The sequence below is a fragment of the Ptychodera flava genome, chromosome 9 (assembly GCF_041260155.1).
Source record: "Ptychodera flava strain L36383 chromosome 9, AS_Pfla_20210202, whole genome shotgun sequence".
In the NCBI taxonomy this organism is placed as follows: domain Eukaryota; kingdom Metazoa; phylum Hemichordata; class Enteropneusta; family Ptychoderidae; genus Ptychodera; species Ptychodera flava.
In genome coordinates, this window is record NC_091936.1 from 34,207,351 (window position 1) to 34,234,944 (window position 27,594).

Genomic DNA, 27,594 nt, shown 5'->3' on the forward strand with positions numbered 1-27,594 from the left:
ACCTTCTCAAAACAGATGACTGACATTGACAAATAATGAGAAAGTGTTCTGTAACAAATGACAAACACTGGAGACAAAATAAATATGGCTGACTTATTGTTCAAGAGGCAACAACTTGATTAGCAGAGAAGAAAAATATCCCTTTGCTCAACTGGAGATAAAACCCATCAGATTTGGTATTGTAATTGGATGCTTTATTTGTTCTTAGATATTTTATTTCAAAATATCTGAAGGGTTTTAGGTTCCACACAGCTTCAATGAAATCCAGTTGACATATGAACCTTTAACCGTGCATGGTCAGAGAAGGGTCACTTCAAATATGGTAATCCTGCACACTGAGGGATAGAGGAAGCCATCTATTCACAATGATGGAAACTATTTTTGAAAGATTTGATGTATTAAACAGCCTAGAGGTTGGCATGATCGTACAACTGCATTTACATGCCTATGCCAGCCTAATTTGAGAATCAGGAATCATGATTAGCAGCAGATTCACATTCGTGTCAGATCAGTAACAAATTAGCCTAGATTCTATTCGTCCGCTTGCCTGCCGTACCTCCGACCCACTCCCGTCTAGTCTCGTGAGCAGTATTTCGAGCTAGAGTTGTAAAAACTGCTCATTTGAATGTCAATGGTCGCCAACTGAGACCGTGACGTCACTAGCGTCCCTTTCAAAGTCAATCACTGAAAATGACCCTCTCATGATTGGCCTACGACTTGGTTGGGCAGAGCTAATTAATATGATGTCAAATATGTAAATTCTGTTGACACTGCAGCTCTGCCCAACCAAGTCATAGGCCAATCATGAGAGGGTCATTTTCAGTGATTGACTTTGAAAGGGACGCTAGGGACGTCACAGTCTCAGTTGGCGACCATTGACATTCAAATGAGCAGTTTTTACAACTCTAGCTCGAAATACTGCTCACAAGACTAGATGGGAGTGGGTCGGAGGTACGGAGGCAAGCGAACGAATACAATCTAGGCTAGTAACAAATTTGCATCTCATTGCAAAGTGTGCCAAATGAAGGAGTAAATTCAATGGCAATGCCAAAATTCAATTCCCTCTGAAGAAGCATATTCCTTACATTATAGCAATATATATTTATAATAGCAAACAAGTCGGAATCGGTGTTCATGTTTTCTAGAAGTGGACGATCAAAATTGTCTCTTTGCTTTCAATATGGAGTAATTTTTGACACTGTGCGTTATGTATCGGCCATCACTCTACATACACTGAGGGACTTTTATGCAAGTACTCCCTGTGTTCTTGATAAACAGTAAAAAATTGACTTTGTCCTTTTAATTGGAAGAAATCCCATTTTACTAATACTTATACTAAAGGTCACACATGTAGCCATTCTAAATTTTGTGAAGTTGACAGACACACACACATATATACCAACATCAGTATTTCCAAATAGCTCCTCATGTGCTACAAAGGTATTACAAATGGGAGCTAAAGACCAGACTGAAAAGACTTTGATTGCAAAAATCAAAAAGCTTTTTTATTTCCTTACTGAAAGCGGTACAAATCATTTAATTATTAGGACTGCCTTGTGTGTAAACTAGACCAACATTTCTACCGCTTCACATCATTTCTATGCACGTTGACATAAAGGCAAAATATATATTACTGCATAACGACTACAGTCTATCCAATATAATCTGAATCCGAGAAAAGTAAACTGTATAATATGTAGGTAACATACATGTAAGCTTTTTATCCCTCTAGAATACATTTGCAGAACCGTCACCATGTATCTTGAATTACCAACAAGCAATGACAAAGTCACAAATATCCAATGAGTGATGAAAAACCCGTTTCTCAAGTTTGCTTTCAAAAGCGGAACTGATTCACATGCTGAAAAGTTTGGATCCATCGACCAAAAGAGTAGAGGTGTTATGATGTACAAATTCATTCATATACAATACACCTAATAAAGTGAAACTCCACATGTAACTAAAGTGTAGACGCAAATGTGATCAGAGCCTGATAACCTTGTTTTTGGAGTAATTTGGTGGGTGGAGATCATTGTGTTTCTTTTCTACACTGTATTTAGGACCAAAGTTCAAAGATTACGAATGTTTCACTTTGCCCTTTACAGTCAACTACACACTCTGTGCATGCGGGCACCTTGATCCAAATTGAGGAAATATTCACTCATGTATGCCCATTTATGGATTCTTCCTCACTGCTTGCTTCTGCCTGCTTCTGAAAAACTGACCCTCTGAAAGGCTGACAGCCGAGATCAAGGGATCATCTTTGGTGGTATCGCACTTCTATGAAGAAGCAGCCATTTTGGGGACTTGTCAAGCAGACCTACTCTAAGCAGTGTACAACACATCATTCAGTCGTCCAACAGCAGACATTGTTGCGTTAAATGTTGTTTTTAGGATAGCAGATTTACTGACTATGGCAAAATAGGTCAACAGATAACATCTGGACTCTGAAAATCACTACAGATCAATAAAAAGTTACTTTTTTGAACAGGTGACTATATACTGTGTCCTTGAATCACCTCATGCAGTAGAGATACAAGCTTTGAGTGAACATTTTCCTCATGTACATTTGCGAAACCACCTCTGCCGCTATGATTAACTTCAATACAAAGTTTCTTTCCTCAAAAAAAAACAGAGTATATACAAACAGTAGATACAATAAACTTCCTACCCAAAACAAAAGCAAAAGAAACTAAAATTTGACATGAGTGGGGGTCTTCACCCTGGTGTGAAAATGTCATGAAACCATGAAAACACATATAGTACTTATTTCCTTACCCTTTTTAACCAAATACAATCCGTCCAAACTAAAATACCAACATTTCACTTCAAATCTGTAATATATTTGTATTTTATCATTGCAATTGTATTTTCAATTCATTCTTCAAAAAAACGCAAGATTTCAAAAGTGAAAAAATTACCATCAATTTTTCATAAATATATTGCAATATTTCTATATTTTTTTTTTCTTTTCAGGTTTTTTTTAGTAGAGACAGCGAATACTATCTAGCTATATTTTGTGTACAGGAGGGAGTTTTGGTTATATCTACGGTCTTTTCTAAAGCAATGGTCTGGCTAGCCAGCTTGGGCACAATCTAATGTTGGCTGTCATCATGCACATCAATATCAAAACTACAATACCTGACCATATCTACACTGTAACATTTGTTCTGAATGAAAACTGGCCTGTGAGGAAACACCAACTTGTGATTGTAGTATCTCTAGTCTCATCAGTTTTGGACTGTCTTAAAAGATAACACTTTTTTTATGTAAATTGTAGAACATTGGGTATTAAACCTCGGTCGAAAAATAATTTCCCATCTGCAGTTTGTCAGTGTAGTAGTGTATCCTACCTTTGCTACAATGCATAGCTTTGAAAATGACAAACGTCTTGCCACCATCAGTGACTTTTGAACATTTTTTGTGAGTTTCACACTGAGCATTTGAACCAACATTAAACCTTGTACATGTATTGACAGCCACACTATACATATTATAGCCCAAACATGGGACTATGTGCCTGAGGGTAGGTGACCATTTGCCCAATGTCAGGAGGGCAAATGGTCTACTGCCTCGAGGGTACATAGTCCCTTGATGGGCTGTGTAATGTTTTTATTACATGCCTCTCTTACATAGTTCTCATTCAAAACTTTTGACTTTAAATGCAATCGACATTCATATGCTTTACAAATCCATTGGAAACGAACAATTTTTATCATCTAAAAGCACATTTAAAGACTGAATCTAAATCACTTTTATGTGGTTATCAATTTTTATGCCTAATGCTTTAAAGACAATATCTCCTAGTTCTGCTCAACTTTCTAGCCCATACTGACTACAGCCCGCGACGCGACCAACACATCAACATGGAGCGTGCAATGTTTGATACACGAGGCATGTAATAAATTACCATATCATCATCTTGCCTCATAGACCTCTGAATTTTCCTGTACTTTGTTATTAAAGAGTCATACACATCAGAAAACTATGACAAACTATGCTGATCTTGAGAGTTTCATATGGTGTGCAGAGATAATAGAAGATTTTGTCAGATTTAGGTCTGAAAATTGGGCAGTAGATACTCAAATGACCTGAGGATTGCTGTACTACTTGGGTATTTCTATCCTCAGAGTATTACATGCGTAAAAAGTTATCTGATGTACAATCTACGCAACTTTGTTTGACAGGAAATGACACACTTATATTGCAATAAGCTAAATCAGTGACTGGTCAACTCTGCTCAATGTAAAGTTACTACACAAACAGGCTGTACTTGGGACGGTTCAAGTTTTCACCATGGCAGCTGGGCCGTGAAAATTTGCGTATTGCAACTTGAATCATCAAAGTGGGAGGTTAAAGATGATGGCCTAAAAACTAATGGCCTGTCCTTAAAAAAATATGATGTTTGAAGTTAGCGCCAGTCAAATATTTCCTGTCTTTACAACCCCTCTGTGATCTGGATTTAAATTCCATTATCACTGCTTTCACTATTACATCCCCGTCTTTCTCTCTCTCGCTGTTTTGGAACCAATGGCATACGTATGTACAGACACTTTGGTTTTGGAACCGGATGGCATACGTATAGACACACTGGTTTTGGGATGAGGTGGCATAGGTACAGACACACTGGTCAACAAACTTCATTGGGTAGTTTTGGTTTGAACTATACCACATGCCCAACCTTATTGAACTATCCACTCACTTTAAGATTCGTAGATCACAATTTTGTCTTGCTGTATTTATTTCTACCTCTTCTCAGTACATGAAAAATATTCTGAACGTACGAGTCGTTTAACACATGCAAATGGTAGGTATTATGGTCTTTCTTCCTACTTTTCAAGTCATACTAGTTGTATGTGTTGATAAGCCTAACAACTTCAATGGCTGGTACTCACATACAGCCTGACCAATGGGTACACAAAGAGCCTGGTTTATAACATGCATATACTAAAACCCCTTCGAAGGCAAGAAACACAGACTGTACGAATCTCCTGACAGTAAATGTTCCTCCAGGCTAAATGACACGGGTTGGGATACATACAAAATTACACACCATGTAGAAAAATAAACCATCGAGAAAAATTTTGTACAGTCATTGTATTGGCATTCTAATTAATATTCATATACATACATATTCCAAACATTATTTGCACTGTCATACTTTTCCTCTTTTTTTTGGTTCTATTATTTGAAATTCATTCTTTCATGACTTTCATTATAATAACTTCCACTAAGTTCATTTCTGTTATCCTATGACAATTCATTCTATATTATTTTTTTTGCAATATTAGAATAGAAATCATAAACTTTCAAAAAGAAATAACAATTCTTGCCGCTGTAGCTAAGCACAGCAGGAAAAGATGACGCTTCGTCTACTCTTCTACTGCAAGTTTTGAAATGTCACTTTTCACTGTGCAGCAAGTGTGTGAGAAGACGGCAGACTTGATTATTGAATTTGCAAAATGCCACCAGTGCTGTAAAGTGAGAATGGCTGTAAATTTTGAGAACATTTTTGTTTCTGAATAGATCAAAAGATAAAGCTAACTGAACTCCGCACACAGACAGGCTGGGGGGAAGCATTACCAAGCCGAGTGAAAAAACAGTGTAACATTTTTTTCAAAATTTTCTTACTTTTTATTGTGCCTGCAGTAATGTCTTTCCCCTATCAACTTGTCAGATCGCATTTAAATGCACAGCTATCTAAATAAAATTTGCAGCAAACAATTAATAATAATGTAAATTCCGGTAAACATCAGCAAAATTATAGCCACAGCATTAAATTACGAATCAAACAAAGAATTCTTAGAACTGTAAGTGTTGCAGTACTAGATATGTGCTGTTAAGTACCTTTACTCATTCCGTTTCCTTTACGGAGACGGTGACTTAAAAAAAAAAGAAACGTGACAAAATTCCATACTAAAGAAATAAAACCAAATTAACCTCCATAAATGTTGATCAAATATTCTCTTCATTCAATCTCTGGAAACGTTTGACCCTAAATAAGTGTATAATTTTGTATACATAACAAAATTCTTGCGTAAAAGGAGAAAACTGGACCCCAATGATTTTGAGAAAATAACATATATGTCATGAGGGATAGTTTCCAATCAATATTTACTTTGATGGGAAACAAATACGTCTCTTTCCTCTCTCATCTACTTCATAAATGCTTTATCAGAGTACAATCAGCACCGTTGTTAAGGTTATCACACTGGCTTGTAACAAAATATTCATCCGCAAATTTTTACATGTTGTTGAACTGGGCGTATTTTGTCTTCCAGTCTTGTTTCTGTGGTCTCTTCTTTTTCGCCATGGCCCTGGCCTTGGCCATATCTAAGTTGTTGAAGTCAATCTCCCCAGCTGATGTTGGCGATGTGGGAGCCTGGAAGAGAAAGACAAAAAAAAAAATCCTTGTCAATCATTGTATTTCTAAGTTGAGCATTTATCCCACCAAAGCAGAATCTTAGTGGTGTCTTGTTATTGCCTGTATGGCTGTTGGCAACAAGAGGAAAATAGATTTACGTGGCAGACAGGCTGGACTAATTCATGGAAGAAAAGACACTCTCTAATACAGGATCAAATTTCGTTAGTATTGCAAGACAAATGCAAAAAATATTTTGACGAAGTACTTTCTGAAAATAATATTATTTTTTTAGCTTTTATAATACTCTAATTAATTGAGGTTTTTTTGTTTTCTGGTTCATCTTAATATCTTCCCACAAAACTTAGTGTATCTTCCATGAACCTCAGGCAAGCACAAATCACAGTAAAAGCATCGTGTGTGTGTGTGTGTGTGTGTGTGTGTGTGTGTGTGTGTCTGTCTGTCTGTCTGTCTGTCTGTCTGTCTGTCTATGTCTGTGTGTACAGTTGCCCATTCGTTGAAGAAAAAAAAAATTCAGGTCGATAACATACCTGTACACAGAATAAACAAATGTGAACAGTTTGGAACGAGGACATTGTGAAATATTTATATCAGAAATAAAGCAGTCACATGTTGCTGACCGACAAAGGGATTAAGTTTGGACGGATCCCATTATGAAGACTAAAGCTGGATTATTACAATAGATTTGGTCCCAGCTGATGGCGCCACAGAACAACTTGTAAGTCTATGTACACGAAGATTTGACATGTTGTTGGGTAAAGTACTGGATTTGAAATGACTCATCTGGTGTTTGCATGAGAAAGATCTCTCTCTACTAAAGCCATGAAAATTTGTGTTCGGAAGAGAACACAGCTATGACAGCACTTTTATTTCTGATCTGATGCTGAAATTTCAATTCATCCGACAAGTCCAGTACGATGTAGGCTTTTTGAGAGTGGTAAAACCACAGTTAGAATGATTCCGCATATCTGTTACTTTTTATAAACTACTCTGTCAGTGTCTATACCCCAAACAATCAACATATCGCTTCACCTACCATGGAAAATTCACTGATTAATTATACATGTATCTGCCTGCTGTACCTGCAGCTTCAATATTGTTTGTGTGATTGCCGTGTTCAGATGTGTCATTGGGCTGATCTCATTATTGAATGAAATCGTTGATAGTATTCATTGAATTTTGTTATAGATACATAAACATCAAGTAAACTTGTCTCTGTTTGAAATTAATGAATTTCACTGCATTATATTAACGTGTTGGAAATATAATGTGTGGTTACTTTAGTATTAAAATTCCAATAACCAGATCAGAATATTGATAACAGATTTATTGTACATTTCTGTTTTGTTTACATTGATGTTGACAGCAAATTTACTGAATATTTGTGTCCAGTTTTCACGACAGTTGACAGCACATTTACTGAATATTTAAGTTGGGATGTTTATGACTTTGATGACATTGACTGTAGCAGTCCATTGTTGTAGCATAGAATTCTAATAATGCATTGACTACGGTATTTGGCCTTACACAATGCACTGCCCTCATTACTAGATACATGTGAAAATGTTACTTGTAGTTATTTGAATCAACAAACGATGACTGCCCAGTACGTGTCAAGTCTGATGGAATAAGTTTATTACCTGCCTCTCACACCAGACAATGATCTGAAAATTCATGCCGAGAGCATTTGCTTGACAATGATGACTCAACATTTCAAGCCTAGTTGACAGACACATACATGGAGATATTGAGTGGAATTTATTCTTCTTTTGACAGACATGCATGCATATCTACATTATCCTGATGTACAGCATGATGCATTCACTGTGATAAAATGAGGTCAGTGTATTAGATCAGACACAGACATAGCTGGTACGTACTACAAAGTACATCAACTTGATTAGATACTGATGCCGCCTCATCATCTCCTGTACTAGGCTATAGTAAGACTGAAAGCTATCTGGCTGTACCACAATTATATGTGGGAGGAAAACAATGTATTATTGCATCACTTCAGGCACGGAAAATTTCATCCTCGTAAGTTTTAAAAAATAGCGTCAATGACACTGTAGCTCCCATCCTGGACTATTTAGTGTTTGTTCTCTGGGCAGATATTTGAACATGTGTGAAAGGGATAAAGTGCATGAAGTGAAAATACTTAAATGAAATGTACTGGAGACAGTGAAATATGTTTAATGTAATTATTCAGAATATAAAATGGAAAAAATACAGAATTAGATATATCGAATACTGTGATACAACCATTAACTCAACAAGTCATTTACAATGACATAGTCCCCACTTGTAATAGGAGTATTAGTCTTGATGGGGCAGGAAAATGTGGTCATTAAGAAGTATCACTGGAGTGTATATGTTGAGATCTATGGGCACATAGGTCTATGTCGTTGTTCCCAATTTGAAACACATGAGGCATGTCTAAGTTATGGTTCTAAATCGGGAAAAAAGATCAGACCTCTAGCAGTATTGGCCAGCCAAGAAATACATATGCGCATTATAAATGAGGTACAAGATGTGACATCTTAAGGTCTAATATCCTATCAAAATTGGAGGGTATAGAACTTGTGGTTACTGAAATATGCATATATATGTATAATCAAGGTCAAAGGTCATCGAGGTCACATGACATTTTGAAAAAAAATTATATTGCTAATTAATCCCTATATGCCAAAAAATCAGATCTCTAGCTCTATTCGCTTGCCCAGAATTAGATGTGTACATAATTAATGAGGTAAAGCGTGTGTTGTCATAAGGTCTCCCATCCTACTAAATACAAAGGACATAGCACTTGTGGTTACTTATTTATTGACATAAACATATATTTTAGGTATAAGGTCATCGAGGTCACATGACATTTGGTCAAAAAATTTCTCTCCTATAGTTATCCCTTTATACCAAAAATCAGACATCCAGCTGTATTGGCTCGCTCAGAATGAGATATGCGCATAATTATTGAGGTACAGTATGTGGTGTCATAAGGTGTCCAATCATACCAAACATGAAGGGTGTAGCACTTGTGGTTACCGAGTTATGGAAAAATATGTATATTTGAGGTCAAAGGTCACCGAGGTCACGTGACATTTTTTCAAAAAAATTGTTTTGCTAAGTTATCCCTATATACCAAAAATCAGACCTCTAGCTCTATTGGCTCGCTCAAAATTAGATATGTGCATAATTAATGAGGTACAATATGTGGCGTCATAAGCTGTCCCATCATACCGTACATGAAGGCTGTAGCACTTGTGGTTACTGAGTTATGGACAAATATGTATATTTGAGGTCAAAGGTCACCGAGGTCACGTGACATTTTGTCAAAAAAATTGTATTGCTAAGTTATCCCTATATACCAAAAATCAGACCTCTAGCTCTATTGGCTCGCTCAAAATTAGATATGTGCATAATTAATGAGGTACAATATGTGCCGTCATAAGCTGTCCCATCATACCATACATGAAGGCTGTAGCACTTGTGGTTACTGAGTTATGGACAAATATGTATATTTGAGGTCAAAGGTCACCGAGGTCACGTGACATTTTGTCAAAAAAATTGTATTGCTAAGTTATCCCTATATACCAAAAATCAGACCTCTAGCTCTATTGGCTCGCTCAAAATTAGATATGTGCATAATTAATGAGGTACAATATGTGGTGTCATAAGCTGTCCCATCATACCATACATGAAGGCTGTAGCACTTGTGGTTACTGAGTTATGGACAAATATGTATATTTGAGATCAAAGGTCATCAAGGTCACATGACATTTTGTCAAAATATCCGAGATATCTGCGTGAACGGATGGACTCACGGATGGACGAACAGACGGACATGACCCAATCTATAAGCTCACTAAACTTCATCCGTGGGGACTAAAAATTGTGTCACTGCATCCTTTTTGCAATATGAATACCATGAGAAACTAAATTTTTATTTTTCGTGGCCTTATACATGGGAGTCTATGGAGATCTGCCTTATACATGGGAGTCTATGGACGTGTAAACTAAAAATATGCAAATTTCACCACGATTTGCCCAAATTTGGGAAAGGTCACTCCTATGCACTTCCATACCAAGTTTCAAATCAATCAGACTTGTGGTTTCAGAGCAGGAGATTTTTTGACCAAAATGGGAGAAAATTACAAAAAAATTCATGAAAAATAGCAAGTCCAAGATACTGACCCAAGATGTGCACAATCATTTCATGTCAGCCCAAAGTACTTACATGCTAATTTTTCATGTAATCTGCTCAGTGGTTATTGAGTTTTTTCAATTTTGACTGTTTTTACATTTTTTCACTTAATTTGCATATTTTTGGCAATGACAACTTCATTTGAACAAAATCTCATCTACAGCCCATCATCCATGTACACACCAAATATCAAGATGAAATGTACAGCGGTTTTGGAGTTTTTGATGTTGACAGACAGACATACAGACATACAGACATACAGACATACAGACATACATACATACAGACATTTCCCTAGCCTATAAGAATAGCTTCCATTGCCATATATACATATGGCTATGGGAGCTAAAAATGAACGTCTTTATCTAGCATTCAAGCTGAGAAAGCACAAATGCATGTTGATCATGTTTATAATACATAAAACATTTGCAAGTGTTACTCCAGTACAGAACAAGACTAGCAATGATGCATTTGGTTATGATAGCTTCTGATGCAACCAATGGGGTATGCTGTGACAATGAATTATGTTGTTTAACAAACTCTGGTTGGACATTGGTCTTTGTAACACACCGACTAGCTCTAACGTTGTATAGTTTGTGTTACTTCATCTGATTGGAGGTTGGCTCTATAACATACAGATCACTTGTGATGCCAACCACTCAGTTTTGGCATGACTTAGAAACACTCCATTATCGCTGTCGAGATATGGCACAAGACTTTTATCAATCTATTAAGGTAGAATGTGCCTCGATACAGATATTTGGACTCTCAAATTCTTTTTCTGATACACCACTTGTGGGGGTTCATTTTAAAGCTCTTGGTGTAAGAAAACTTTTCATTGGCTTAGTTTTTCAAAATTCAAAATTTTATTTTCTTCATAGAGTTAACACCAAAATGGCAACCATTTTGAATTTTAAATATCGGTAAATCTTGGGTTATTTGTTTCTCTAAACCAAAATTTGAACAATGACCCCCAATTATTATTCTTGATTTTGAAAAAGAATGGTTGAAAGATTCCTTAAGGAATATTTGAGCAAAAGTTTAAGTCTTTCACTTTCGAGATGCATACTACCTTATCTAATCAGAACGTAAAAGAACGTTCAAGCTACTGGTAAAACACAAAACTGACATAATCATCAGAGTTTCTCCGCTCTCTATCTGTGCATGCATTTACCACGTTTTTGTGTATCCATTTGAACAGCTTCAATTCAGCTCTGATGAGGTCACTCATCTACATATAATGGCTAAACCACGAAATTCATAACTCGCAATTCTTTCATTCAAAATTTATTCAAATGTGTGTGAAAGATGCAATTGACCTCCATAGTTGCTAATACAATTTCTCATGAAGGAAAAGTCATCCAAATAAAAAAAAATATACTATTCAACACAGAGATACATTATTAACCCTTTGAGTGCCGAAGTCAATGTTTGTTGCCTTGAAACAATATGATGCCAACAATTTCTTTCAGATGTAGACAATTTTTTCTGATTTTTTCCAAAATTTTGGTCAAAAAGTGTAGCCTGTGAAAATTTATATCCATTAAGTCCAAAATCATGGAAAAAATTACAAAAAAATTCATAAAAATTTGTAAAATGTTGCCCTAATATTTTTTTTTTTTTTTTTTTTTTTTTTTTTTTTGGGGGGGGGGGGGGGGGGGGAGATTACAGTGCTCAAAGGGTTAAAGAATATATAATGCTAGTTTTTACAACTCTGTATGACGGCTGCTGAATTCATTATTCACAGCCTACCATCAACTAAACGCTATGCCAGTACACAATGCCTTGACACACCTTTTATCACATCATCAAAAACAATCAAGTTACAATTGCAGCGTTGAAATATCAAACATACTTCCCGAATACAGAGAGGACCATACATGGTACCAGAATTTTAGTCACTCAGTTGGGTCCACAGCTGTGCTTTCAATTGTGGATTTTGACAGCCGTAAATTCATGAATTTCAGTATATTTTGCAGAGAAGGGTACAGGAGCAGATAACATTGAATGCATCTGGGGACACCAATCAGACGATTCAAACATTTCAGTCTTTTGAACATCACCGACAGAGTACATCTTAATCATAGACTCTATAGGTGTGACGTGACAACACACCTTTAGAACACGGCAATAGGTAAAATTCATTTCAGAGTGATTGGATTAACAATTGCCATCATTTGGCTGGCCAACATTTGAATGATTTGCTGCGACTGCAACATGGTAAACACCGCAAAATTGGTTTCATTAAACCAGGACTCATTTGAAATCTCTGGAAAGGCTGATGACAGACGTGAATTTATGAGAACCTGAATGCCAGATGAGGCTAAATATACTTTTTAAATCATTCATGTATTTTTGGAATAGACAGATAAAGTATTTCTAATCAGTGGCATATTGTCACTGACAGACAGCCAGAGAAGGAAAGAAATTAAAGGGTATAATACTATACGCCTCTTCATGGATGATGGTAGATCTTTCATTTCATTAAATTGATGCCATAACAAACGAATCAATGTTCAGTTCTGTAATGTCTGCACATTGGACAGTTCACAGGACAAAGTTCGCACTGGACAGGTCAAAGGACAAAGTTCACAATGTGAAAGAACAAATGGTCTTTTCACTCCAGACAAAAGTGTACTCACACATGTATAGTAGCCTAGCTCAGTGAGCTGTGCTGAACCAGGCATCGGTAGTGAAGAGCCAGCGAGGGGCTGTGAGAGAGCCTAACTTGCACTGTTTGCATCAGAACCAACTAAAGCAATTTCCACACGTATATTGCTGAAAATATCGCACTTCAGTGAAAAGTTAATCATACACATACATATCTCATTTGCTGACATGATTGACAGGTACAATATTTATTTTGTCAATTTGTCAACAGATTGTCCATATGTTTGTATTGGCAACCCACTGTATCTCCCTTTTCCTGCCGCAAACTGAGACAGTATCACTGCCCAATCTACAAAGTCAGTAAAAAGCAATATGGAGGAAAAACAACATATTTTCATCCACTTGGCTTGGTATGTTATAGCAGCTTTAATTTGTCCAAATCATGTTTATAATATCTCTGTTTTCAGGGGCCTTCAAATGTTCAATGTTTTGTTAAAATGCACCATATGGGACAATGCTGTAATTCACTAGTTTTAACCAACTTGACCTGATGGTGAAATATGAACTTGGCAGAAGAAAGGTTAATTGCAGATATTGTAATAATTTCATTGAATTCAGATCTGGTAAAAACTCTGTATCCAGAAATAAATCAATATAAACTTGAAGTTTTTATGAGATATTGATGACAACAAAAGAATTTATATTCATTGAAAAAAGAATTAACCTTCCATTTTATTATTATTCATAGACCTTTTACAACTCTGCAACCTTACCAATTTTGTGATGATACTCTTTTCAGTCAAAATCAACTATTCCCCTCCTGTAGTTGTTTGTCAATGAAAGACATCCTTGTCATTATAAAAACTAGCGATGGTTTTTATCTTAAAAGCCCAAGGGACATTTAACGAATATGATTGCATTTTTTCCTATTGAGTGAAAATGAATATACAGGTATATCGATGTCACATTTTACACAGAGTAAAATAATTCTGTATCTATGCTTGATCCATATTGGTCAACTGAGTGCCAGGTTTTGATGTGCAAATCACCAAGGGCTGGCTCAATATAACAGATTTGACTGTCACAACGAAAGAATAAAAGACAGTAGAAGTCATGGTGAATATTGATAAACAGAATAAACATGGGGAAAAAGCCAGAAGTAAATGTACAACACACCGTGTAGAGCGCTAACAATATCTACAGGTAGTTTAATTCCTGGGTACAGCTTTTGTCATTGACGACAATACACAGGCTATCAGGATGAGATCACGCATATCTCTAGTATCAGAAATGTAATCTTGCATTGTTTTGAAAACTTGTGGTAGAGAAGGGGTGTGGTTGCTGTAGAGAAGGTAGGGGTGTGTTTGCTGTGGAATGAAAAAAATCTTGGGCGAATCCTAAATGTTATAGATCTGACCCTAATAACCTTAGTTTAGGTGCATATACTATAGGTAGAAGTAGGTGATATCCCTCCATTGGACTTAATGTGCATGAATAGACCAATAGGTGGTCAATAGATGCATATACAGATACCAACTATATCCTCATGAGCAAGAGATGTACAGCTATCCCAACTGATATCTACCTTCCTTCTATGATTGGAACTATACAGCCTGTAATTTCATTTCATATTAAAGTTGATATCAGAGGGCAAAGTTGTACACATTCAATAATGGCAATGCCTGAGGCAATGATGCATTCTCTTAAAATTCAAAATCTTTTGATGATACAAATGACATGATAGTGAAGACCATATGACATTAGCTTGCATGTAAATTTGAATAGATGCAAGCTGCTCTCATTTCATCTTACAACCAGGATCCAGAAATCATGAGAAATTTACACCATACCATGTACAAACCCACCCACTGGATAAGAAGATCAAATGAGGAGAACACTATGCTGTGACAAAGGCACAAATCTTGACAGGCAAGGTGTGTCTGTACATGACAGTAGCTGTGTTTGTTTGATGAGAAGAGAGCAGGAAACCAAACCTAGTGAGTTCCGGAAACTGAAAACCACAATTCAAGACCATTCAATACAACTCAACATTGTACATTTCCATAATTGTGGAGCAGACAAAAATCTGAGTAATTAGTCGCACTGTCAAAGCACAAGAAAAAACAACTCATTCTTCGAAAACGTGTCAGTCAGTACTCCCTAAAACTCTGTGCGCTACCCAGCCCACCATGAGCGGACACACCTGCTATGGTGAATGTTGCCCTTCTCAACCCCCTTTCCCCTGATGAGTGATTCATCAGAAACATTGTGTAATGCACATATACATCTTTCAACACGCAGGTACAAACAATCAAGAGAGTCTCCCACTCTCTACACACACAATAGTTGCAGATAAACTCAGAACACACCTTCAACAAACACATGTATCCATTCCTAGTGAATCAGTCTTTACTTGATTTTCAGTAATTATGCTGCCATTATGGAATTTTGATCAATAATACAAAGAGGAACAAAGCAAAATACAAAATACAGAATCACAGCATAAATCATGCATAATGTGTAATAAATTTGACTCGGAATTGCATTTTCTGGTGAATGGGCGCTGTCTTTCAGTCACTACATACACAACTCTACACACACACTTAGCTACACCTGACTGGCCTTGAAATACTTAGAATTCCCAAATTGACCCTGGGGTCTGTGTATTGAATTGTTCTAGAGTTGAAAGTATCACCCTGTTCAATAAAAGACCATTGTGTCTCTTGTTTGACAAGAGGCTGACCTGGCCCGGTTAAGGTCAAGACAGAACACTTTTTAAAAAGAAACAAGTGGTTCACGCTCCATGAAGGAAAACAGAAGACATCATGAAATGAAAAATGAATGACTTTGCAGTCGCAAGGGACTTGTCTGCATATTAACCTCTCATGGCTAAGTATTACTAGAATCATGAACAGCATCACACTTGAGAAAATCATTCAGTTAGGTGCGGTGAATGGCTGTCATCGAGACTACATCTGTTCTTATAACTGAGGCATACCTGCAGCAGTAGCTATAAAGATGTGGGCATTTTGATAGTGGTAAAGTGACGGCATCTCAACATCACCAGTAGCAATGATCACATGGACGAAAGCATACAATCAATGCTACAAGCAGTGGCATTTGTGCATCAGTAACAGAACTAAATGGCTGTTTGTTAGAACATCCTAGTTATCACAAAGGGAAAGTGATATATAAAGTTTCTTGTGACTTGACATTTTAAAATTCACAGCTTTTAACAGAGATTGCAAGTTCCCTCACAATGTAATTAAAGCTGACTGTTTAACCTTGGTCAGTACACATACAGTACCAACAACAAGAATGCAAGTAACCTTGGTTAGAACATTGGAAATCATTTTATGGAACCTTTCAGTAAGATTTGGCTTGTTAGTTGTTGTTGCTTTAGGCTTAGCTTAAGTCCAGATAGGTCACTGGCCATGCTTGACCGATGAAACCTTAGACATCGACTTTTCACCAAGGATACACTGGAAGAATGACCAGTACATGTACATAGGTCACAAGAGACAATGATACATCATATGGTCCACATGGCTTGGCTAGGTCAGCTTGGTACAGTCTCCCTGACCAACTCATGCATGCAAACATCCCACAGTTCAATCATTTGCAGCTTTTGGCTGACAGCTTCAAATGTGGAGTAGTGGATACAACTATCACTGTCTTGGTGGAGTCAGTAGGCGATGTAAAGGGATTGCCACCCACTTCTAATTCTGCATGTGTGAAAGGCACTGCTGCCTTAGTTTTACAGTCAAATTTTGAGTTTACTCTCTTCCTTTGATTTGTAAGTCAAACCACTGATGACAAAAAAGCTAGGCACAAGCCTGGGTAGGCAAAGCCTTAAGGACGATGCCATCTTGAACTGTACAGCGTACACACAGCATGCGGTTTGTGATTGGCTACTTACAGGTACAGAACCGTTTACAACCACATGATGGTGCTTATCGCTCAGATTATTTATGGACCCGATCAAACAAGGGATATTTTGATGGAGAGTCCTTGTTCAAAGAAATACAGCTTGGCTAGGGGAAATGACAATTATGCGGCGGTGCAAGCATAGGGTCCAAGATATACAGCATTGACAGGTCATGATGTAGTAATATTGCACTTGAGATACAATACACCTCGGGGACACATATTCGGATTCTCAAACTTTGAATATTCTTTTAGCCTACCACTTGGGGGGGGGCTCATTTTGAAGCTTCTGGAGTAAATAAAGATTTCATTGGCTTTAACAGTTTTGTTAAAATCAGGAATTTTATTTTCTCCCATTGCGATAACACAGGGATGGCAGCCATTTTGAATTTTAAATATTGGTAAATATTAGGCAATTTATTTCTCTTGTGCCAAAATTTGCACAGTGAGCCCCAATGTCCATTTTTGATTTTGAAAGAGAATGATATAGTTCCGTTTGATTCATAAAAGTGTGGGCAAAAGTTTCGGTCTTTCATTTTCTAGGTGCGAACTACCTTAATGCAAGTATTGCTGCCATTTATTTCATAGCAGATACCGTGTAACATTTCAGACATAAGTTCAGCCTACTGTAATATGGCCTACACAGAAAAATTAAATTCCCAGTCCATCGACGTTAAATTTATGTTGCTTATTAAATCTATTTTACTTTTTTAATATTCCAGTGTTCATGTCACTCTGATAAATTTTGTAAGTAAAACTTCACAATTATCACAATATTTGATGAGGTTTGCTTAGAAATATCTGCGACAGATCACTGTTGACAGAAAATAAGATGCAACCTCACTCCACCATTGTTCGACTTTCTATTGTAAATCTTCTGTAGTTCATCCAATATTTCTGCCTGTCAGTGTTAATCCAATTTTCATGAAGCAATAGAAGAAATACACTTAAAACTTTTATTCGACCTAAACGTAAAAACAACTTAATTATTGACACATATGTAAACAAACTTTGTTGAAGTGTTGTTCCTATTTCAATTTGAGGAAGTCTCAGCTTATCATTCACCGACCTGCATATATCATTTCATGCTGTCACGTAACACTATTACACACACGATTCATGTTTAATTAATGAAGCATCCACATTAATCAAATTAAGGCATTCAACTTTCACATCCTCTTCTTAATAAATGTCACTATGAATGCAGTCACCGCCTGTCTCTATTAATTGTACAGGGTTTAAAACTAAATGCTTTTAGCTACAATGGCACTGAGTATTATCAGATAAAACTATAAAGGGGACAAAATTTCATTAGGAATATTCAAAACAGTATAATGCAGTACTATCGGATACAAATTCATATTTATAATACAAAGAGTGGATCAGATTTTTGTCTAGCTGTATATCTAGATGCCGTTAATGAATTTGAAAATGTTGGAGGGTTTTTTGAATAAGAAGTTTCATGCACCTATAACCACAGATAAGTGACCTAGCAGCCGATAGAACTATGTTGTAATACTGATATGTGATGTGGCATGTTTTTGTGATGACCATGAACTTCAAAGCTATCAGACCTGCACCTTTGGAGATAACCTTTTATCCAAAGTAACAAATTTCACACCAGTGGAATAAGATTTTGTCGGCCAAAACTGTAAATACTGCCCAAAGTGTACAATATTGCATATTTTGTGACAATTTGAACAAATTTGACTGGAATTATTATCCCTAAAAACCTGTATACCAAATTTAAAGCTATCATACAAATGGATTTTGAAAAGGAATGACAACTTGCAGATGACAGATTGCAACGACAGATAATCAGTCTATCTGATCAGCTCTGTGATGCTGACAATGAGGCTTTCAGTTTTCTGCTAAGCCATCTCATCTTAACTATTACTGTTGCAAGACAGCAATTACAAAGGACACGTCTATCTTGACATTGTTAAAACGGTATCTAATGGCAACCTCGGCAGATAACCGATGGAGTGTCCTCACCCACAAGCTCACAATGAGTAGTCATGCCTTACTTCTAATAGCCATGGGTTTGACTTTGTCTACTTACAATATCATATTTTGGGGGAAAAAATCTACAAGGAGAAAATGTACATGTTTTTATATCAGATACAAACTTCACAAATTTTCATTAACTATCGGTAAACACTTATCGTTGCATGTCAAAACTTGACTGCAATAATATATGAATTTCTTTCTCAATTTAAATTGGCTGACCAAACGTTCTGTCACATTAAAGTAGTTAATTTTTTCATCTATTTATTTATTTATTTATTTATTTATTTATTTATTTATTTGCAGAGAATATGTAGATCCAGCATCCTTGATAATTGATTCATCCGTGACCCTTACTGAACAAACACACTAACAAGTCCTGACATTTTCATGCTTGTAACGGTACCAAATTCCTGTGTTGTTCTAATTACAACTGTCTAGGAACAATGCTAGGTTTGTACAAAGAGCTTTAACATATTTGACCTCTAAATCCAGTGAACCAATCTGTGGGGTAACCATGAAACCTGCTGGGTGTATGACAAAAAATATCATTTTCAGGCCTCTTCACTTAGCTAGTTTTATGGTGATAAACAAAACTGAATTAGCCATGTTAAAAGGTTCCACTAAATTCACAGCAATGTTATCACTTAGCAAACTTGCTTGTGAAAATTTAATATCTTGGGAGTACCATCTGGCAATTTCTCTGCAGGCAGAACATTTCAATGGAATTTCAAGAACATTTACAAACTACTATGAGTTCAGCATTCAGTGTAATCCTCTTTTTGCCGAGTGATTAAAGTGCAAATCTTGAGTTTAGTTGAGGTGTCCAATTTCCAAGGGACGTTAAGGTCAGGCTATTTTCCATTGTATTTGATTTGCCATGGATCTACCACTTATCGGTAGTCTCAGACTAGAAGAGCAGAGTCTAGTTTTTGAACTATCAAAATTGTTATACACGTACTTGTATACATGTACCATGTATAATGGCAGTAAAAATTCAGTTATTTTGAAAAAAAGGACATTTGATATTTTGGAGGTGACTTTGTCAAAAGTGTTCAACTTCGACATGATTCACTATGGCCAGGATCAGCTCCATCTGCGTAAACATCATATGAGATTAGCAGTAACACCATATGGCCACCGGGTCAGTAAAGCTTATTAAGTCTGCCATGTTAAATATTTTATTCAAATATACACTTTCACTTTTTTGTTGGCGTTATTTTGTATCTATATCTTTTTAAGATGCCAGCACATCAACAACAGCAATATGATACGCCTCAGTTCAACAAAGTCTACAAGACAGTGGGAAGCAGCTTGTGTTTACAGACGACCTCACCCAACCTTCTGGCAACAAGCCACTTCCTTTCTTATTACCATGAAAAATATTAGCATGCAATTTTCATAACAGCCCTATTGTCAATTGTCTTGCTTTACATAAATTTGAACCACAATCATGAGTTGAAACCCAATAGCAGCGTCTTTGCTTTTCTTTAAAAACAAAACCATATTTTCACTGTCTCACAGATTTCAGATACCGACTTTTACCACTGTAACACAAGTAATTTTATTTGATCAAGACTCCAGAACACAATTCTAAGACACCATTTATTTCTGAAAATGGATGTTTTACAACTGTCATTCAGGACAGAGGATTAGTATCTGGGATTTTGTGGCTCTGCCATCAAGAATACAATAGTTTTGCCTGAAACATCTTTTCTTCTTCAAATTTTTCACTGTTTCTGAAAATACAACATGCCCTGGTCTTCAAATTTCCTAAAGGGTACAACTATCCATAAACAAATCTATACCTTTTAAAAGTCACAACAACATCACTGTACTTTCATTGCATCATAAGCAATACTTGGACTGGACTTTGGCTGTGTCAGCAGTCACTGACTTTGGTCTTTTACATTATAATGTTGTACTGCACAGGAAGGGGTGGACATGCTACCCTGGGACTGTGACCTTTCACCTCAAAATCCCCAAAACAACTCTTCATTCAAAAATCTCCACTTCATGCACCAGCTTTATTTTTTTAATGGAATCTCAAACCACGGACAGTAATTGTAACTCGCACTAAAGCTGAGTCACTCTGGTAAATACTTCTGTCAGGGGTAAATGGATAGTTTGACAAAAAAGCCACATTGCCCAGTTGAACTGGTATCTGCGCACCAAGGACTTTCACATGTTTAACAAATGTCACATAAAAATATACAGTGAACCATGGAGGTAGTAGAGAAGGAGTCACAACTGAGATAATTACGTTTATTACTATTGTTCACCATTGGTTTAATCCCTTTATGTCCATTGTTTAAAACCCCTTTCCCGCCATCTGCGTTGCTGACAGTACCTTCGCATCCGAACCGAGTGAAATTAACCTAGGTTTGCTAATGTGACTCAGTTTCTCCACAGTGTCATAACACATGCCCAAAGACTGTACTTGCGTAGCTTGGGTCAAGTGCGTCATGATAGTGTAAGAACCGACACGTTCCGTCTACGAAAAGTGAAGTTACAAGGAATTTAAGTTTTTCATTCTCAAAATCTTGGTAATTTTAACGTCGTTTTTAATATACTTTACATTCGATCGCAGGAACCTTTCCTTGTTAGAATGAAAGTTCTGATCACGAACTTTTTAATCATGTACTGAGTATGGTGCAGCAGACTGCAGCACTGCCGTGAGCGTGGGTTAAACTTGTAGCGTTTCCCGGGTGTTTATGACGCGACGCCAGGGACGCCATAGGCGACGCTGCGACGCTTTGTTTCAATGCATCGTACGTGTTGTTTTTATATCGCGACCATTCATAAAAGTCACGGATGTAGCAGTTAAAAGCAATGCTTTCTTATTTAACCTTATCATTAATGCCAGTACAACATGATAAAACACGGCAAGAACCAAGAACTGGATTTGGAAAAAGTTTGCGTGTTAACAATGCTGCTCTACGATGTATGTCATTTTTTTTGTAATCACAAGCTATGATCAACTCAGTTTCCGCGCCTTTGCAGATACCAAAGCTCCCTTCCTCAATTATCTGTTCCTCGACCTCTTTAACATCGTGTACATCAAAATCAGTGGAACGACTCGAACTTCCCGACGCGACGCTTGGACACGTGACACCATGTTTGAAGATCTGTCAACTGCCGAGGGACGGCCGAAACACCCAAACGACCCCGAACGAACTTAATCTTGTTTACTAAATCCGAGAAAACGCGTTCGCAAGTCCCGTTGGTGCTAATGGAGTAGTTTGTAAGGCAAACAGCGGCAAAACACATGGTCCCTTTGATCTCCGCCTAGTTGTGACTCCTTCTCTACTACCTCCATGAGTGAACCAATCACCTAGTTACAGAAATACTGAAACGCCGTTCACTGCTGAGAAAATTCTGTCAGGCAACAGTGTTATCCGAATGACATCTCACACACAGATTTTGAAATTGTTACCACCACGAGACAGATGCCATGAAGTATGTGTACATACAGTAAGCTGTATTGACCCAACGGCCAGCCAGCACCACAATTTCATCAGTTTGTCAATTCCCGTGTCTGTTCATTTTACAGGGGGCATTATCCTTTGAAACAAAACACAGTATACAATGCGTACCCTCTGGACAATAGCCGGTTGACAATGGCTGGGCACTGCACACATACTGTGGGTTTTTCACAGCATAGTTGTTACAATGAGCGATGGTCAATAGAAATTACTGAGTGCATTGAAGGGGTGAGGCATGCATTGGTATTGATTATTTCAACCTCGGTGGGAGACAAACCAAGCACACACAGTGCAATTTTCATATCACAAACAGCAGCACTTGGCAAAACAACTTTGTGATGAGAGCATTCACGAACATCATGAACATATCAAATTTTACATCATTTTCTAGACACAACAGCAAAATGTTTTTTCCTCTATAGTTGACAAGCTGTGAGACTTGTCTTTATCAGGAAAAAAACCCAACTACATGAGAATATGACAATATTGAAAATCTGACAGCTGTTTGAGTCAGTGGGAAGGGAAACCCAAGATTTCTTTCCCTTGGGAAGGACACCGTCATTACAAGACAGAGCTAGGAAATACAAACAGTGTCAGGATTTACACAATATACCATCTGAATGTATGACATCCTTGCCAAAGACTACTTGAATGTAGCATAGATAAGACTATGGGCAGAACAAGAACCAGTGATATACATCATATACACTGCAAAGATCGACAGAAACAATACCAGTAAACATAGTCATGTTTTGTCTGTTACAATATACAGCATAACATTTCCAGTACAAAATACATGTCAGTCGGCATGCAAATCAAGTAGAATGATATCACCACCAGTCAGCAGAATGTTCCATCATATCAGAGTGAACAGCAATGGGTAACAGGTTGCAGTGGGTGCCTTCATGATTTAATAAGCCTATCAAAAGTCCACTGACCGGGATAAAAGTCAATTCAAACACTGTTTTGACAGAACGATCTTTGCCTATTGTACATGATAGATTTTAATTCTTTAGTTGTGACACTGCGGCACCCGAAAATTATATGAATATATTTGCACATGTAAGACTTATTATTACATGGTGTTGACTTATGCAAATGTTGGTAGTCTTCTTTCTCACGCACTATTCTTACCTGAAACTTTTCTTTCTGGGAATAACACACCTAGTGATTTACTGACCATTCACAGAAATACATACACACAGTGAAGTATGGAGAAAGGCCAAAACAGTCTATAAATTTCTCATTACGGTAGAATGTGCCTCAGGGACAGATATTCAGACTCTCAAACTTTTACAATATTCTATTGGTCTATCACTTCTTGTTTTGTGAAAATTGGGAACTTTATTTTCTCGCATAGAGATTAATAGAGGGATGGCGGCCATTTTGAATTTCAAATGTTGGTAAACATTCGGTAATTTGTTTCTCTACTACCAAAATTTGCAGGCTGACCCCCCGATTTTGATTCTTAATTTTGAAAGAGAATGGTTTAAAGTTTGCTTGATGAAAGTTTGAGCAAAAGTCTTTCTGTTTTTGAGGCGTGAACCACCTTAACAATAACAACATTAATCGAACTAATTTGAGTCATGTGAAATACCCTATAACAGAGAACAAGGCAATTTGTCTCAGCTGGTGATAAATTTTACATCTACTTCCTTGTTATGCTTTAAAGTCTACTGCCTTTATGAGCACACAGACTACACATGTGTCTATCATACCTTAAAGTCCAGGGAAGTTTAAGAGAAAAAACAGTCACGACTGGTATTTATAGACACTCAGTTTACTGTATTTGTATCAGTATCGCCGTTATTTCGTAATGGTATGGAGTCTTTTTGTTCAATAACTCACAGAGCTAACGTTTATCTCATCTCCTTCGCAAATAAGTGATGTACTGTGAACACGCACCTGGATCATATGTTCTAGAAAAGCAGATGTTGAAATATGATAATGCTGATATTTCCGATAAATTTGACTGTCTGTGCAATGACACACACACCCACCTGCCTACCTACATGATTTTCTACTTTTTCAAATAAGTGACAACACACCGCAGAGGGCTACATTACAATTGTAACTGGTTTTCTTTTTCTACGGTACATCAGCAGTGATAATACCATCACTTTGAAAGGTCTTCCTTCAAGCGAAACTTCAAAAGACAGTTGCCATGGCGACAAGCTGATGCCACATCAGCAATGTTTGTAACAAAATTTGCAAGATGCGCAATTTTTTTTTGGTGTATTCTACAAATATTTCAGGGCAAGTTATGGATGCCATATGGTTCTGATATGAAATAGCCAATCAAGAAGATCAAGACCAGCCTCTCATCTCACAAATAACAGTGCACTCTCATGGCAACCCCAGAATCAAAATAAACTGGTCGCCATAAAATCTTACTGGTATGTCACTCCATTTTAACCTGCTTTGTTTCCAGAAGTTAATGTCACTTTATAGTTTTTCTGCTGATACGTGGACTTTTCTACATAAACGCAGGAAAGAAAGGGTTGATGAACAAATCTTATGTTTTGAAATAAAAGATTAATGATCTGTGTGTGCCTTTGAAGAACATCATCTGACACTGAACCTCTATCCGGCTCATAATTCATATGCGCGTATAACAACTATCGGCAGTAAGCATTTCAACAGAAGACAGCTTTCTGTTCCGAGCAATGATCAGGTTTAAATTCATCAAAGAGAGGTAACCTTGATGAAATTGACTTTGTCAGGGTTTTACATTAGCAAGCACTCATGCAATCTGAAAATCTGAAAAGCTAACTTTGCACCTTTGTACAGACTCTTGCTTTTTTCACTGGGTTCCTGTTAAAAGAGAAACTTGGAAAGTTCAGCTAGATGAACACAGCACCTATAATTCCTTGTAAGATAGGTTTTAACTGACTAATAAGGTCACAGCAGATGACCAGGAGACAAGTACTTTATATTTAGGTCATCCTGATGAGTGGCTCAGTTATCAAAAGTGTGATACTTTGAAAAAATATTGATCAGACTAAAACTGCTGACTAAACTGTAGATAGTTTGACCTGATACGTTATCTGAGACTTTATATCAAGCATAAAGCACACAAGACACTGTAAAATGAAGCGTTGTATGGCTTATTCTCTGGGGTGGACTTCTCCTGGTGTCCCGCAGCATTGATCGTTACCTTGGAAACCGGCAGATGTTGCTACGCAACAGAGTGATCGAAGGAAGATGATACAGGCAGGTGTGTGATTGGTGGTGTATGCACCAACTGTCCCCTGTGGGCCATGAATAAATAATGTGTTTGCCTGACATTTAGGTAGAAAACCTTTAATTCTTTAGTTTCTTTAGTTCCATCTCAAAGTGAAAAATCTCTGACTGGAGACAGCAAAAACTCATTTTTTTTCTTTGCAGAGGTACAAACAACCAAGATGGACTGAGATAGTTTATCAAAGAGTCATTTGATGAAGTTGAATTTCTGACAGATGACAAAAAGCAACATTAGCATATTTATAAATACTGCCCTTGCACAAATAGCACAAAGGTAATAATAAAATTCTTTTTTGGCAAAGGAGACTTTGACAGGCAAAGTGTCCAATAACATGCTGACAAGCTGGTGTTCACAGAATTTCTACTTATAATTCTGTTACGCTATCAGTTGATGAACATAAAATAATACGCCGGCCTAAAATCTGAAATGTCACATCGGATCTGTGTTAGGCACATTAAATTTACTGTTTACTGTAGTTAATGCCTGGTAACATATTATTACCAATATCTGAGTTAAATTATGCATAATAGAATGTTTTTATGTAACATTGGGATTCTGATTTCACCTTTAATCTGTCACAAAATTTGCTATGATATTTCAATCACAATCGTCTGGGTAAAGGGATATAGCATCTTTCTTATGAAGTTTTTAGCTATGAAAACCAAAATGAAATGCATAGAGCGAGAAAATGGTAAATTCAGTTCACTGCTCTGTACATAGAATTTAATATTGTAATCATGATCACAAGACACAGTGACTATGGAGAATGACTTCTAGACAAATAAGTCAAGCAATGGAAAACCTTGTGTCACAATTTACACTGATCAGGACACAAACTGGGATGCCAAATAAAAAAATGTGGCCCTGTAAACCATGTTCAAGTATAAAAACAAAAGTGACAACTTACATACATCCTTAACAGTTGCATAGCCCCCATTTTCAAGTGCATAGATACAGATTTATCATACAAAACAATGCCATTCAATGATTGTACCAAAATTTGGAAGACAGACATAAAGACCTAACATACAGATTTTAAGAAACATTTTAGCATGTTGAATCTTGCTAAAGGTTTACTTGCTGCCAATGACATCTCTAATATTGAAAATTCAAGTCTTAAAAAGTTGATACTCAGTATAACTCTGATATTTCAACACATCTATCTGTACTCAGATCCCCGGCTCAGATCATTGAAAGAGCACTGAAGAAATGCTCTTATGAAATCAAACAGAAAACAAGCCTAAGAACTTGGGCAGCAGAGAGCATGAACATTAAATTTGCAATAGTTTCATATATCAGAATACAAGCAATCTGATACTGTAACCATAGACAGTCTAAAAACTTTCTTGACTGCCTATGCTGTAACCCTTCAAAGGATTCATACATCAAATATTAGCATAAACTGACACACATTAACATACACTGATGAACATTAGCACACATTGATAAACACTAGCACACACTGATAAACATTTAATGTATATATCGCACAAACTGATCTTCCTGGTCCATTATGGGTCAAAAAAGATACTGGTGCAAGCTTCCTGATGACATAGGAATGCTTGGGTGTTTTGTGGACTGGGTTTGTCCAAGGTAACCATGTATTAACATCTTGACTACATAAAATGATTTATTGGAATCTTTTGTTGTACAAAAATGTTTCAACCACCAGTAAATCTCACTAGTCTGCATAGCTGATGGCCATTTTTACAGAACAGAATTTGGACAGAGGTGGAAA

General features: G+C 36.9%; 1 protein-coding gene across 1 annotated transcript in view; it reads right to left on the reverse strand.

Moving 5' to 3' along the window:
- Window positions 1–1,478: 1,478 nt before the first annotated feature.
- Window positions 1,479–27,594, reverse strand: part of LOC139140784 (Na(+)/H(+) exchange regulatory cofactor NHE-RF1-like) — a 33,419-nt gene continuing 7,303 nt past the window's right edge. Inside the window, exon 3 of the mRNA XM_070710194.1 lies at window positions 1,479–6,382. Within this exon, the coding sequence (XP_070566295.1) occupies window positions 6,245–6,382 (138 nt within the window). The 3' untranslated portion in view covers window positions 1,479–6,244. The remainder of the gene's footprint in view (window positions 6,383–27,594) is intronic.